The sequence below is a fragment of the Peromyscus maniculatus genome, chromosome 15 (genome assembly GCF_049852395.1).
Source record: "Peromyscus maniculatus bairdii isolate BWxNUB_F1_BW_parent chromosome 15, HU_Pman_BW_mat_3.1, whole genome shotgun sequence".
Taxonomy (NCBI): domain Eukaryota; kingdom Metazoa; phylum Chordata; class Mammalia; order Rodentia; family Cricetidae; genus Peromyscus; species Peromyscus maniculatus.
Window position 1 is genome coordinate 55893722 of NC_134866.1, and position 15136 is coordinate 55908857.

At 42.8% G+C, this 15136-nt stretch overlaps 1 protein-coding gene across 1 annotated transcript in view; it reads right to left on the minus strand.

Annotated features, from left to right (window-relative positions):
• Positions 1–7911: 7911 nt before the first annotated feature.
• Rhobtb3 (Rho related BTB domain containing 3) overlaps positions 7912–15136 on the minus strand; it is a 61274-nt gene continuing 54049 nt past the window's right edge. The window contains exons 11-12 of the mRNA XM_006986545.4: positions 14422–14518; positions 7912–10837 (exon numbers count right to left, since the gene is read on the minus strand). Of these exons, the coding sequence (XP_006986607.1) occupies positions 10722–10837; positions 14422–14518 (213 nt within the window). The 3' untranslated portion in view covers positions 7912–10721. The remainder of the gene's footprint in view (positions 10838–14421; positions 14519–15136) is intronic.

Genomic DNA, 15136 nt, shown 5'->3' on the forward strand with positions numbered 1-15136 from the left:
CCTAGACTATGCCTGGCATGTCTTTCCATGCTCTGCTTTCCACACTTGGCTGCCATTGAAAGCCCTGCCTCTGAGTCCATGAGGACATGACCTCATAGTGTCGTTGATATCAAGTATTCCTAGTGCCTTGTCTAAGCCTAAATTCCCTGGTCAAGTTTGCTGAGTGTTAAGCAAAATGAGGCATTTGGACATAAGAGTCCTTAACTTGGAGACAAGCAGCCTGACTAGTTTACCCATTAACTGTTGTGGAATATTTAACTATGTAAAGATATGTTACATTTGTTTATGCTATGGAATATTACTTTACTGTGTAAAGGTATTTTTGGACCCCAAAGTTTAGGGTCTCAAGTAGGTGCCCCAAGAACCCAGACTCCAGTCCAGTTGATGCAACAGCACAAGGATTTTATTTAAGCATCTGTACAGATGGGCAAACTCTTGTCCTGAGAGCAAGAGTTGCATCTTACTGCAGCCCCATAAGGGCTTATAAAGGAAAAACCCACAAAACCCACAAGATTACAATTCCGATACAATTTCATGGCCTGATCACAGAGTGGGTACAGTCATGTCCGCATGTACGTTCTTCCTGAAACCTCAAGGGGGGTATCAGGACGGGAGTGGAGTTTACACAAAGGTCACAGTGGTCCTTCCTGGAACACTTGCAACTATCCCAATCACAGTTGAGCGCATCTCTTAACAGAAATCTTTACATTGTTACATTGTGGCAGGGGTGGTTGAACAATGGCTGAGTCAGCTTGCTCTTGGAACTAGATTTTTAGTTTCTCATTTCCTGGGGCTTGGGGTTGGTGTAAGCCTGAAGGGTTAGGGTCTTTTAGTATGTTACATTTGTTTCTGTTGCATTTGTTTAAAGATGTAAGGATATGTTACATTTATTTATGCTTCACTTGTTTAATTATGAGAAGATGTGTTGCTGTTTCACCTTGCCCGCCTAAGGCATCTGATTGGTCTCATTAAAAAGCTGAACAGCCAACAGCTAGGCAGGAGAAGGATAGGCAGGGCTGGCGGGCAGAGAGAATAAATAGGAGGAGGAATCTAGGCTCAAGGGGAGGGGAGGGGAGGGGAGGGGAGGGGAGGGGAGGGGAGGGGAGGGGAGGGGAGGGGGGGGGGGAGGGAAGGGAAGGGAAGGGAAGGGAAGGGAAGGGAAGGGAAGGGAAGGGAAGGGAAGGGAAGGGAAGGGAAGGGAAGGGAAGGGAAGGGAAGGGAAGGGAAGGGAAGGGAAGGGAAGGGAAGGGAAGGGAAGGGAATGAGGGAGCAAGAGAGGGACACAGCCAGGCAGCCTTCAGCCAGACATAGAAACAGCAGGAAAGTAAGACATACAGAAAGAAAGAAAGAAAGAAAGAAAGAAAGAAAGAAAGAAAGAAAGAAAGAAAGGAAGGAAGGAAGGAAGGAAGGAAGGAAGGAAGGAAGGAAGGAAGGAAGGAAGGAAGGAAGGAAGGAAGGAAGGAAGGAAGGAAGAGAGATAGATAAAAAGCCCCAAGGCGTCATGTGGTGGTGGCAGAGGCAGGTGGATCTTTGTGAGTTCGAGGCCAGCCTGGTCTAGAGAGCAAGATCCAGGAAAGGCACAAAGCTACACAGAGAAACCCTGTCTCGAAAAATCAAAAAAAAAAAAAGAAAGAAAAAGAAAGAAAGAAAGGAAGGAAGGAAGGAAGGAAGGAAGGAAGAAAAATAAAGCCCAAAGGCAAAATGTAGATGAAGAGAAACAGGTTAAGTTATAAGAGCTAGCAAGAAATGAGCCTAAGCTAGGCCAAGCATTCATAACTAATATTAAGTCTCTGTGTCATGATTTAGGAGCTGGTTGGTGGCCTAAAAGAGAAAGCTTGGTACAGTTAACTAACTGTGTTCCATTATAGTCAGTAGACATTTATTAAGCAACTTCTGTTTTGGTACTAAGAGACATACACAAGCAATAAGTAAGTCCAGACTGGTGTCCCAGAGCTGCTTAGGAACCTCTGGTGCCTAAAAGGCTCCACATAAGACCATCTTTCTTTCCATATTTATTAGAAACTGTGAGGCTTATGAGAAATTGGTTCTTGCTGGTGGTGATATGCAGTTTAGAAAAGCATCCAGGCAATAGTTAATAGCATCTATTGACATTTAAACAGTCATCTTCACAATTTAATTATTGCCAAGGAAACTGTCTGGATTCTTGCTTTCTGGTCCTGCAGCATTGCTATCAGCCTTCATCACTGTTACTGAAATCTGGGTGGTGATCTCTTGGGGGACTGTAGTGAGTGTCCTAGCTATTTTCTATTGCTGTGAAGACAAGGCAACTTAAAACATCTAACTGGAGGCTTGCTTACAGTTTCAGACAGTTAGTCCATGACCACTGTAAAGGGGGTATGGTAGGAGGCAGGAAGGCATGGTGCTGGAGCAATAGCTAAGATCTTACGTTTTGTCTGCAAGTTGGAGGCATAGAGAGCCAGTCAGGGCCAGGCATGGGATTTTGAAACCTCAAAGCTCACTGCTGGTGACACATCTCTTAATCCTTCTCAAAACAGTTCTAACAACTAGGGACCAGACAGTAAAATATATGAGCCTATGGAGGCCATTCTCATTCAAACCACCACAGTTGGTAATTGAGACCAAAATGTCCACTTCTATAGCAGTTCACCCTCAAAGGAAGGTACTGCAAATTAGAAAACCAAGCATCTAGAATCCAGGTGTAATGGTATATATCTGTAATCCCAGCACGTCAGAAACAGTGTGAGGAGGATCATTAAGTTCAAGGCCAGCCTGGTCTACATATCAAGTTTCATGCCACTCAGGGCTGCACATCAAGACTGCCTCAAATACAGAACACCAGCTTATGGGACTGGTTTTAAGACCTTTCTTGGGGCTGGAGAGATGGCTCAGTAGTTGAGAGTGTTCACTGCACTTTCAGAGGATCCAAGTTTGATTCCCACCACCACACAGTGGCTAACAATCGCTTATAACTCAGATTGCAGGGAATCTGCCATCATCTTCTGGCAGACTCCTATATATGTATGTGGTGCCCATAAACTCACACAAGTATAGATACACACACACACACACACACACACACACACACACACACACACACACACCCCAAATACATCTAACAAAGACAACTCGCTGGGTTTAATTTTACATTAGTAGAGAATATGGGGCAGAAAAGTAAAAAAACCCAGCACTCAGAGTAAGTCCAGAGATACCATGAGAAGGTCAAGAAACAATTTTAAGGAAGGTCTGCAGGAGACTGTGTGTGGCCACCACGACCCAATCCTTGACTCTCGCCTCCACCTACACAACAATGAGGAATCTGCAGTCGCTCCAGTGGCAATGCTGTAGGGAAGTCTAGGCCCTTGGTCAAGCGCTTGTGAGGCAGAATCAGAAAAACAAAAGACAGGAGAGACATGTACCTGGGAGTCAAGGTTAGACTGATGGTGGAGGGTGGGGCGGGCCCTTGTAACTGGGGCAGAATAGGGGGTGAGGAGAGACCTAGGGGAGCAGGCTGCTCCCAGTGCTGCCAACCTGAGAACTGCAATGGTCTGTTCCCTAGGTTCTCAAATTCTGGAATCACTTATATCAGCATTGCCTGGAAATGTATCATCAACGCACACTCTTAGACGTACCCTGGATAACAACACTATCAGCTCAGACCGAAGCCCAGCAGCCCATGTTTTAATAATCCTGCAGAGGGTCACCTTGGGGTCACTGCTGTGAACCACTGGGAAAGCAAGGCTGAGTGACACACGGAGACCTCGGAGAGTCAATTATTAAGCTAGTTGTTTACTGAGTTGTTTGGTCGGCTGTAAAGAACAAGCTCACGGTGCTTACAGTAAAAGTTAGTTTTCTTCCAGTTCTGGAGGTTAAGGTCAAGGTGCTGGTGGGCTGGTTCCTCCTGGAGGCTCTCAAGTCCATTTTCCTGTTGCCCTAGCCGTCTGGGCTGTCCTGGTCTCTGTCTTCAGGAGCAGGCAGCACCTCCAAATCTCTCATCGCCACACTGTCTCCTCCCGGACTCCACTGACTCCCACAAACAAAGGCCTGGTCAGAAGAATTTTCCCATCTCAAAATCCTTAATCACATCAGTGAATTTCCCCATGAAGAGTAACAGACGTTAACTCCGTGCAGGGTATGGCCATCTTTGTGAGGCTGCTATTCTGGTCTACTCTGGAAGTGATGAGAATCTTCACTTTTCACTCGCTTGTGTTCATGTAAATAAACCCCATGTCAGTTACCTTTGCATTGCTGTGAGACGCCCAAGATCAGCACTCTGGCTCAGGGCTTCAGTCCAGGCACACCTGGCTTTGTTGCTTTGGGCCTGTGTTGAAAGCAGCTTACCTCACTGAGGCCTAGCAACAGAGAAAAGGTGCCTGGGCCCAACAGACTCTTCAGGGGTATGTCCTCCGTGATTTACTTGTCCTCCGTGACTCACTGCTTCCCATGCTGCCCCCCCTCCTTCGTTTCCACCACTTTCCAAAATTTACTTTTTATATTGTTTTGAGCTTTGCCCCCAGGCAAATCAATGACCTCTTACACAATGTGAACGAACACACACAATGGGAAATAGTGTGAGACTGTGGCACTGATGTCATCATCACGCCAGGGCAGCGAGGGGTCTCCTGCCCTCTGGAGTCCTAGAAGCTATAAATACTAAGAGCAAAAGCATTTTAGTGTGGCTAGGTAGTAAGGCAAGAAGAAACAGGACTTGGCTGGATAAGAATGAGCAAGTCAACAGAGGAGGGGCCAAATCCAACCTCTGGAAGCGTATTAAAGCAAGCACGTAACAGACTGTGTGCACTAAATTACATGGGATTTTCTTAAATGGGAATAACTAGGAAGGCTATCTGCTTAAGAGGATGTCACACATGCCCCAATGTTGATTGTTGTTGAACATTTAACCGTAACTAAGGTGTAGAAAACTAAGTTCTGAGACACTAAGCTGCCTTGGGACACCAAAGCCTTGCATGCAGCTGAAGCAGCAGTTGTGTAGCATACATAACAAGGGGGTGTTTCTCCACTTGTTACATCCCATAAGATGTTTTCCATCTCCTCATCCTCCTGCCCAACTTACAGGGCAGTCTACCACCCGAGGTATCTTGAAGTTCATTTACGCGTGCTCTGTAGCCCCTCAATAGCTCTTCATGTATCATGTTTCCATTCTGTATCTTGCATTCATGGGAAACTTCACCCTGAATACCAGGCCCACAGGCTGACCAGCTATTCCTGACAGAGCCAACAGAAGGCCACGTGTGGGCATGCTTGCCATTTTTCATTCTGTGATTATTGTTCATTCCAGACAATCTGGCCTTTTCAGAGGCAGTTGGGCTCACACTGGCAGCATAATCACTAAGTACATAATACATAATTATGCCTGGCCTTTGTCTGAGGGAGGGTTAGGGAGATAAATCCAAACATGGGCCTGGCCCTCAAGAAACACCCAAGTAGAGACCACTGACAAACAGCTATCTAGAAATGTTGTAAGTTCTACAACAAAGGTGTATATAACAAGTGGCTAAGGAAAGGCACCGTAGAAGTAATTGGTTCTTCCTGGGAGTGCCAATGGGTGGCCGTGTCAGAGCAGCAGCAGGAGGCAACTGAAATTCAAGGTGACAGACCCCAGAATGCCTTTTGCTTCTGCTGTGCCTTTACATGGTTGCCCCTGCCATCTTCCTCTGGTATCTGGTATGGTGAGAATGGGTGTGGGGAGCTCCCCACGGCCTGCAGTGTACTGTGTTTATCCCGTCCAGTTCTACTGGGCATTTTCACCTGTGTGGGTTATTATGAAGATCTCTTCCTAAGCTGTACTGCCTAAATGATAACAATAATGTTAGTTTAAATAAAGTTTTGATTAGAAATACAAACAAGGAACTGTCCCACTGCTCCAACACATGAGTTTCTATTGAGGAGCCATATAGACTGTGGCTTAGGTTAATGATGAAGAAAAACAATTGAGTCCCAGTTAGCCCAGCTAGCTTACATTCATTTAACTGTAATGTTGGGAGATGTGTTTCACAGGTTTCAGAGTGCATTACAGCTGAAACAAAGCTTTGAAAATAATAGACTAAGATGTTTTTGTCAAAGAGCTTGAAGTGAAATACCCAAGAAGATAATCTAAAGTCTTAGAAAGGCACACAGTTGAATGTGGAACTCTTTAAGGTCAGGTAACAAGAACAAAGCAGCCCAATTATTACTAGCTGACACACTTTTCTAGCTAGGATTGGTTGATGACCAAAGATGATGATTAATTTCTTGTACCCATTTTTGCCCTCAATCTCCTGATATAAAAAGTATTGATGAGTAGGTACACACCCCAAAGATTTAAAGTAGAGCTAACTAATTCTTTTTCATATATTCAAAATTTAGGTTTGTGATTCCTTATAAGATTACCATTCAGGGTAAGTAATAAAGTGATTGGCCCTTCTTTGTAACTGCACAGCTGCAGCCAGCCAGGAGAAGACCTGACTGAGAAGAATATCCTGCTTGCCCACTTGGTCAACCTATAACAGGTTGCTTGGGTGTGAATGGATGTGGGTTCTTAAGATAATTTGTTTTTCACCTGTAATATGTAAAATGTTTAGTCACTCAAGGAAGACGAAAAACATGTTTTTATCAGTATTCATTGCAATCATTCACTTGAAAAATGGAATGTAACTACATTGCAATTCCTGCATTGCCTGAAAGAATTTGTTGTGGTATGTAAGCTGTAGAGGAAAAGTATACAGTAGAAAGATCACAGAAAGAATATGGAAGAACAAAGGATAATAAAGAAGGAAACCATCAAGAGAGTGTGTGAGTGTCTTTTTTCCAACCCCCTCAGATAAAAAAGTTTGTACCACTGTTGTGGGTTTCCCTTTGAGCCCTGAGCTACCTGGAGGCTAGTCCTCCAGGAGGTGATATGGGAGAGTCACAGAAGGCAAAAGTAAATGCTGTTTAAATTGAGTTGTCTTGGATATGACAAGATTGTGCATTAGGGAACCTAACCCAAGGGACAGAAAGAGTATATAGTATGAAGTATACAGATAATCGGAATGAACAGGACAAGATATCAAGATGGGACACATTTTGCTTAAGAGGAATATTCAGGCAGAGAAGGCAGGCCTGGCTTACCAAAGCCCTTGCTGGGAATGTGTGTACCTAGTTCTTCTATGGGCCATAGGAGACCTTGCAGGAAGCAGTGTTCCTAGATCAGGTTTCTGTTAGGAGTATAACTTCATAGGTGCCAGGGAGCCCTTGGTGAACTGAGCAGGCTTTACAGGCAGTTCTTCTGCAGAGGGGCTTCAGCACACGGCACACAACAAGCCCCCGTGCTTGGCTGCTGTTCTTTCCTCTATCTGGGTTCCTCAGACCTAGGAAGCTGCAAATTCTTATTCCTTTACTACACAGGTCTCCATATCATAAACTCTTGGCCCAGCCAACACTCCAATCTGCAGGTTCTGTGTTAAATCATTATGAAAATGCTTTTCTGGATAGAGGTAGTTACCTTGCTATGAGTTTATTTTATCCTTTAAGCAGAAGTGAAAGTTGGTGCGATCTTCTTATATCATTTCACATCTACAAGTCATCTATAAACACTATCCATGCTTAGGATTTTATACACAATGAGAATTGTTTATAAAACGTAATTGTGCGGGGCTGGAGAGATTGCTCAGAGGTTAAGAGCACTGGCTGTTCTTCCAGAGGTCCTGAGTTCAATTCCCAGCAACCACAATGGTGGCTAACAACCATCTGTAATGAGATCTGGCTCCCTCTTCTGGCCTGAAGGGATATATGCAAGCAGAACACTGTATACATAATTTAATTAAAAAACAAAATATACATAAATTAATTAAAAAACAAAAACATAATTGTGCTTGAGAAATTAAATAGTCCCAAAATCATTTCAGCAATTTAATACTCAAAGTGGAAATAACTACAGAAAACTTCATTAAATTTGTTTTTTTAAAAATGGTTTATTTGTTATAAAACATTAAATACTAAAGCTAAAAACATATAAATTCAGGTCAGGCTATATTAAAATACATACATACCCTTTGAAAAATCTGATTAAAAGTTGAATTAAACAGATGCTTTAAATAAAATAAAGTATTTTTTGAAGACATTTTAAACCTAATTGGCTAGATCAGTGTAGTGTCATCTGTAAAATTACAGTTGAAATGTTTGGCCATCTTGGAATTCAAATTCATCTGATTCCTCAGTCTTCTAGTATGCAGTATGAAGCCCCAGCACGGCTTGTACAGGGGTGGGCTTCAGTCACAATGCCAGTGCTGTCTATTAGAAATCTAGACCCCTGTAGTAGGACAGGGAGGAAGTAGCCAGCAGCATACAAAGAATGCACATAGGATGCAAACCTGGCCCTGAACAAGGGTCTTAGTTCTACCACTACACATTGTCCTCTCTCACTAAAATGCTTGGTAAATATATGGAAGCAGAAATTGTGCAACAAAGCATATACCCATCTAGAAATAATCCTTTGATTGGAAAACAACACTCAAAACCAGCACTAATTTAGCCACAATCATTTTAAGTATTTGAAATTTCTCATCACTTCCAATTGAGTGAATTCAATAGTACTGAGGGATCTGTATTCAAATGTGCTTAAGAACTCATTTGTATTCTGAAACATGGCTGCCCCAGTCACTCTCACAGGTTAGTGAAAAACTTCCAGAATAAACACTCGAGACCACCCATTTCCAAAGTCAACTCCCACTCATGAGAAACACCTCAGAGGAACTAGTTATGATCTATTTAAATGTTAAAATAGTATTTCCAAGAAAATGCTTTGTTTTTCAACTCCTATTTTTCAATATCCTAAAATTTTAGAATTTTAAATGCTGTGATTAGCACAGATGATGAGCATATGCTTTCAAGTATCAAAAGGCTACCACTGGATCTAAAATCGCAAAGGAACTGGTAGGTATCTACACTAACCTGTTCTTTACAGCGCTAAGCCACCAAATGAGGTTTGCCAATAGCTGTGCAGCTCAAGTCACTAAAACACAAAACCCAAATGCATTCCAGTCATCTTCATTGGCACAGCACAATTAAATGAGCTTTCTTCGGGTTCTAGCCACAGGGATTGTTTCCCTTTACTTTGACAGTAGTGGTGTGCATAAAGGGCTTTCTGTATGCAACCTTAACACTACAGGGTAAGACAGTTGAATCAGACTTTTGAAAAGCTGGGGAATATGCATATTAAATCACTGGAAATTAGAAAAATATATCCCAGTACTAAATTACAGATGCCATGGTGTTAGCACTAATAGTAATCCATTTTTCCATGCCCAAGCTTTTGCGCATCTTACAGAATCATTTCTGCAAACATGTAATATGAGAGAACTAACTTGGCCATCTGAGCGACACTGTCTCTACATCTAGGTCTTTGATTTGCATCCTTTCTTTTACCTTCCTAGGTGGCTTTGCTAATTCATTTTCATTCATTTTTTCATAATTAATTTCAGTCCTTGCAAAGTACTCAATTCAAGCCACTGCCATCCTAATCTTAACAGATACAGTTAAAAGAAAGAATTCTTAAGCATTTGTAACAAAGTTTCTATTAGGCATCTTTTCCTGTGATTATCTTTATAACTGTGTATTATAGTCAGGCTACTCACTCACTCTTATCAACTTCCTGGCTTCACATATTGATCAAGAAAGTATCTGCTCTTCTGGGATAGAGTCAGAATTGAGCTGGTGTCCCAAAGCCAACCAAAAGCATTTCTTTCTGCCAGGAGTGGTCACTGTGGAGGCTCTAGGCAGTACAAGCTTCCCCAAAGGTGGGAACCTCCACTCTGCTCTCCTGGTATCAGAGACTCTTCTGCTTTTCACTCTTTGGAGTGAGGTTTGAATAAGAAAAAAGCATTTTCAGCCAGGTATGGTGGCGCACACCTTTAATCCCAGCACTCTGGAGGCAGAGGCAGGCAGATTTCTGTAGGTTTGAGGCCAGCCTAGTCTGCAAAGCGAGTTCAAGGACAGCCAAGGCTGTTACACAGAGAAACCATGTCTGGAAAAAAAAAATAGCATTTTCCCCATAGGAAATACACATAATTTCAGGGGGCCAGGGCAAAGTGAAAACATGGAGCCCTTCTTCAAACATTTTTAGGAAGTTGCAGAGCACTAAGCCACCTTTCTAAGGTGGGAACCTGGAGAATCCAGAGGGTTACACTGAAGTAACTACCAGCCCTGATTAGGTTTGTGGCTGATTGACAGGCAGATGTGGTTAGATGGTCCAGATGGGGCAGCTGTTCTTCATTGTATTCATTTAAACACTCTTAGAACTGGAGCCAACTGTTATGTGACTGTTATGTGGCAAATTTCTATTCCTACAACTTCATGCCACACTGGTTATCACTCCCCAGAATCCCACAGTCACACATGGCTTGTAAACGGCCCTTCTTTTAGCAGAGCAATCAGTCAGACAGGATGAAATTTTTGTATTTATCCTAGATGACTTTTTAAAAATTAAACATCTCTTAGCTAGGACAGGTCTTAGTGTTACTAAAGTGATGGGACAGCCTACAGGAGAAGCCCCTGTCCAACAGTTTTATATTCTAGGTGAAGCACTCAAGTCTGTGGACTGTGCTCCCTTTGAAGACCACCACAGTTCTTCAAAGACCGCTAATAAGCTATATGGTGATTCTTTTTAAAAATACCATACTGATTTAGTTACAAGAATTTTACTGGAACCCAGAGTTACCCATTCTTCATAATAATAAAAAAGTGTATGTATACAAAAGCTCAGGTCACATGACCAAACAGCGACATTTCCGGGAGTGGATATACTTCCTGTACTCCGCCAGCTGCTTCAAGTACATGTTTGATGGCCATCTGTGCTTTTCAACAAAACTTCGTTCTTCCACTAAAATGTTAAGGGGAAACAAGTTAACTGCATATACTTTATTTTTTTGTCAAGATGAAATACAAATGGTTGCTATGTTACAGAGGAGCAGTCTGTTATATCCCGCATCCTTCCCACAGCCTTCAAGAATCACTGAGAATCTGGGCAAAAGAAGCCATCAGGATTTTTACTAGGATACAATTTGTGATGACATGCACTGTCCCACCAAGTAGTGTTCGACTGCTTTCCTTTTCTACTTCAATAAAACTTTTGTTTTTACTGGAGATAAGAAATTCATTTTTTCCTTGTGGATAACTTGACCTTTCAAACTCTATAAAGTATTCCTAACTATACTTCCTATCCACTCACAGTCAACTAGCTAATCTACTCATCCCGATGTTATTACCTATGCTCCAGAGTCTGCCATACTGTAAGTTCTTGGTCTTCAGGCTTGCTCCTCTAGCCTCCCTGTACACTGGACACTCTGGATCCACTTTCATAGAAACCTGTGTTCCAGTCCAGGCTCTCACCCCAAGCTAGCTACACCCAGAATCTACAAATCGGTGACTCTTTGGGTTTGGATTTTCTGCTTCCCATTTTCTGTACAGGTTGTCTCCACTGATTGGAGGGAGGCCTACCAAAGCTCTTTAGTCAACATTTACTAATTCCACTGTTGAGGCCCCAGGCTCCATCCTGCCTCTGACACACCTAGTATTTTAAACATTGAAAGGTTTGGGGATCCTCCCCTTCCGTATGCTTTTGCATTTCATTCTATTTAGTTTGATTTCATCACCTGCTGTTTAACTTCACGGGCATGTGGGTTAACAAGGTCCTAGTTACAGGATCTAAATGACAGCAGAAAAGCCACCTGCTCAAGGAAGCTGGTTCTCTCTGTTTCATAAGGAAGCTAAGATGACTTTTTAAAGACAACTCCAAACTGCATGTGGTGGATACGACTTTAATCCCAGCACTTGGGGAGCAGAGGCAGGTGGATTTTTGTGACTTTGAGGCCAGCCTGGCCAACACAGTGGCTTCCAGGACAGCCAGGGCTACAGAGTGAGATCCTGTCTCAAAAGAAAAAAAAATACAGAACTCCAGAAAAAAGTGACAGCAGATGAGCTCTGGCAGCCAGTAAAAACAGGGACCAAACAACTGTTCCATAAAACATAACACAGAACTTAGCTAAATTAAACCAGTCATGAGAAAAAGGAATCCACAAACACCAAGGGTCAGATTTTCCTGTGTGTTGCTATATGTCTTCTTAAGAATCTAGTATGTACAAATCTAAGGTGGAATGGCCTACTTAGCTGGGTTGGAAGGCTTGCCATGACACGAGAGTTTTCCATCCTCACTTTCTGATTTCTAAATAACTTCACAGAAGAAAAAATTCACCAGGTACTTGGGAGGCAGAGGCCAGGAGGTTAGGAGTTCAAACCTTGGCTAGAAAGCAAAACATAAGCCAACCCAAGACGCACATACCCCATTTTTAAGAAGAGAAAAATAAAAATGAACACTAAGAAAAAGAGTGCTGTCTGAGAGCCGATTGGTGGGATTCTAGTGACAATCGGAGTGTCTAAAGCTGACAAAGACCAGTTCCACAAGGAAGCTGTAAAGGACATGACAGGAATTTCCCAACCCCAAGCAGATGGGAAGGAGGCTGGGTATAAAATCACCACTGAAAGGAGAGAAGACTCCAGCCCTTTGGAGAGGACATGTCCCCTTTGGCCGGCAGCACATGTCCCTACCTAGCACATGCCACTACCTAGCTCCAGGCTTTCCCAGGAGAAAAATAGACTCAGGGTATCCAAATCTTTCAGATTTTCTCCTGGAGATTTTAAATGGAAGTACTATACAAAATCACAATTTTAAATGGTGGTTGAAAAAAATCAACCCTGGTAGGCCTGACTGGAGTCAGAGGTTGCCAGTTCATAACCACTGATTTAGTGTATTTCATAATGCTCTGTTACCCAGAGGACTTCTTCCTCTGCTAAGGAGAACCATACCACAGGTGCCAAAGATATGAACTCTCAGTTCCCACCCAAGGGCAAGACTGATCCCTGCCACAGACAGCACTTGTGTCTTATACGGCTTCTTAGAGGACACCCTGCTCCTCTGATTTGCCACTGGGCATTGCACATTTTATAGGCAATTGTATAAGTAAGGGCTAATAACACTAATAACAGAAATTACACAGTCTTTCTCCCAAGGCTGTAATTATACTCCAGGTAGCTCATACATCCACATGAGTGGAGAGAAAATAATCTTATTCTTTTACAATGGTGGTGACCTACAGTCACAGTAACTCTAGGGTCAAAATGCAGCTCAATTAAAATGTCTTAAGGTACAGCCTAATGCTCTTTGTACCTGGAGCAAGCAGAGCACATCTTCTCTTTATGAAATAAGCCCAGTTGTTGTTGTTTTTTCTTGCAAAATGCAGAGTGAATGATACCTGCCGTTGGCTTTGGTTTGATTATGTTATACTACTGTCTTAACAGCTGAGTGCCATGCTAGGGGACAGGCTGACAATAGGCACATTGTTCCTGGCTGAATCTGTCAAAAGCCAACTGTAAGAATCCTGGATTCCATGTTTCCATGTCAATTTGTGGAGCAGAATGAGGCCAAGAGGCCAAGAGCGTCTTTATGTCTTGTACATTAGCACTAAGACACGGCACAGATAAGACAGAGAGGAGCCCAAGAGCTGTAGATTCAGCCTTTTGATTTTCTGTTCTCAGGTTCAACCACCCTGCACTTACCCCTCCCCCCTACTCTCTCTGTGCCACCCAGAAGCCCCTCAGACATCTCGGAGGAGATCTCCCTGTCCTTGGCTAGGCATTCCTCCAGGTCCTTGTCCATTACTCACTTCCTCCCGCACCAACGCTGTTTGTCTGACCGCTCCCTCTGACAAACACTCTACCTTTGTTTCCTTTCCTACTAGGCTGTTATAGGAATCTCTACCTGTTCACTTTGGAGTTAAGACTGGTCTTGAACCAGGATCCTATTGCCTCTACTTCCAAGGGCAGGGATTAAAAGCTTGCATTACCATGCCTGGCTGACTCATTTTAATCCTTACCTTTTACCTTAAAAATTATAGTCTAATTACTTCCAACTGGCAAGATACATAAATATTTGGTCAATAAAAAAACTGTTATTCAAAAGTTCCTATGTAGATATGTACATACAGATTCTCTAAGTATTAAAGGTGACATATTGTAAATAATAAACTATTTATATTTCTATGAAAAGAAAATTAAACATGTTGTTTAAATTTTCCTCCCGATTGATTTAAGTAGCTAAAACTAAAGTCTCATTTATCATAGCCAAGTGGCACCTGAGGACACTCACCCTAACTCTCCTACCATAAAAAGCCAATTAAAAATGAATGGGTACTATAAAATAATCATTAGAAGCTTCTTGTGTAACAGGTCAGACTGGTCATGCGACACAGGTGACTGTATGTGAGAGAGTCCTCGATTACACAGCAGAATTGAAAGGACATGTATAACATTACATTTGCGTTTTTATGTTAGAGCAGCAGCTGTTTCTTAGTAATTATATCTCAAACCTCAAACAAAGGCTTCTTTTCAAAACAGAAATCAGCAGTCTACCTGAAAGGTCCTGAAATTCGGGCTTTTGGCTGAATATGAGGTAGTTAGCGGCGATGAAATGAAGCAGCCACGTCGAAAGGCAGTCAGAGTGGTGGAACTGCAAGGAAATGGAAGGAGACAAGTTATACACCTGTCCTGACCAGACTGCGGCCATGGTCCGGGAGAGATCGGAGTCCACACCCAGGGGTACGCCTGCAAAGTGCTGCCATGTTTGGTAACTGTGGCCACAAGAGGAGACTGGAGCACTATTAACAAATACTGATAAGGTTAGCTCGCCCAGCAAAACAGCCAAGTCACCAGAAACCAGACAGTGTGCCAGAGCAGCCGGGCTGTGCCTGTAACCAATGAACACTGAGGTTCTTAATGCTCCAGTGTAAACTTTTCATACAAGGTCTAGTCATCAGGAACCACATTCACATCTCAGTCAGAACTGAGCATTTGCTCTTAGGATCATTGCTACACAGAGCTGGATTTTCTGTATCGTTCTTCTCCTTCTGCGTTCTGAGAGCTGCTAAGTGAGGGAGACTAAGAGCAATCTGGCTGGTAAGATAATCAACCCACACATGCACTGCTCTAGGCAACCATCAATCTGGATTATAGTGATTTGATGATGAGTGACTTTGGTAGAGTTCTCTGTTATTGTCCTTGCAGTAGATACTTAGACTTACTATATTACGTGGACAGTTTAGTGGCACTAAGTACACTCGTATGGCTG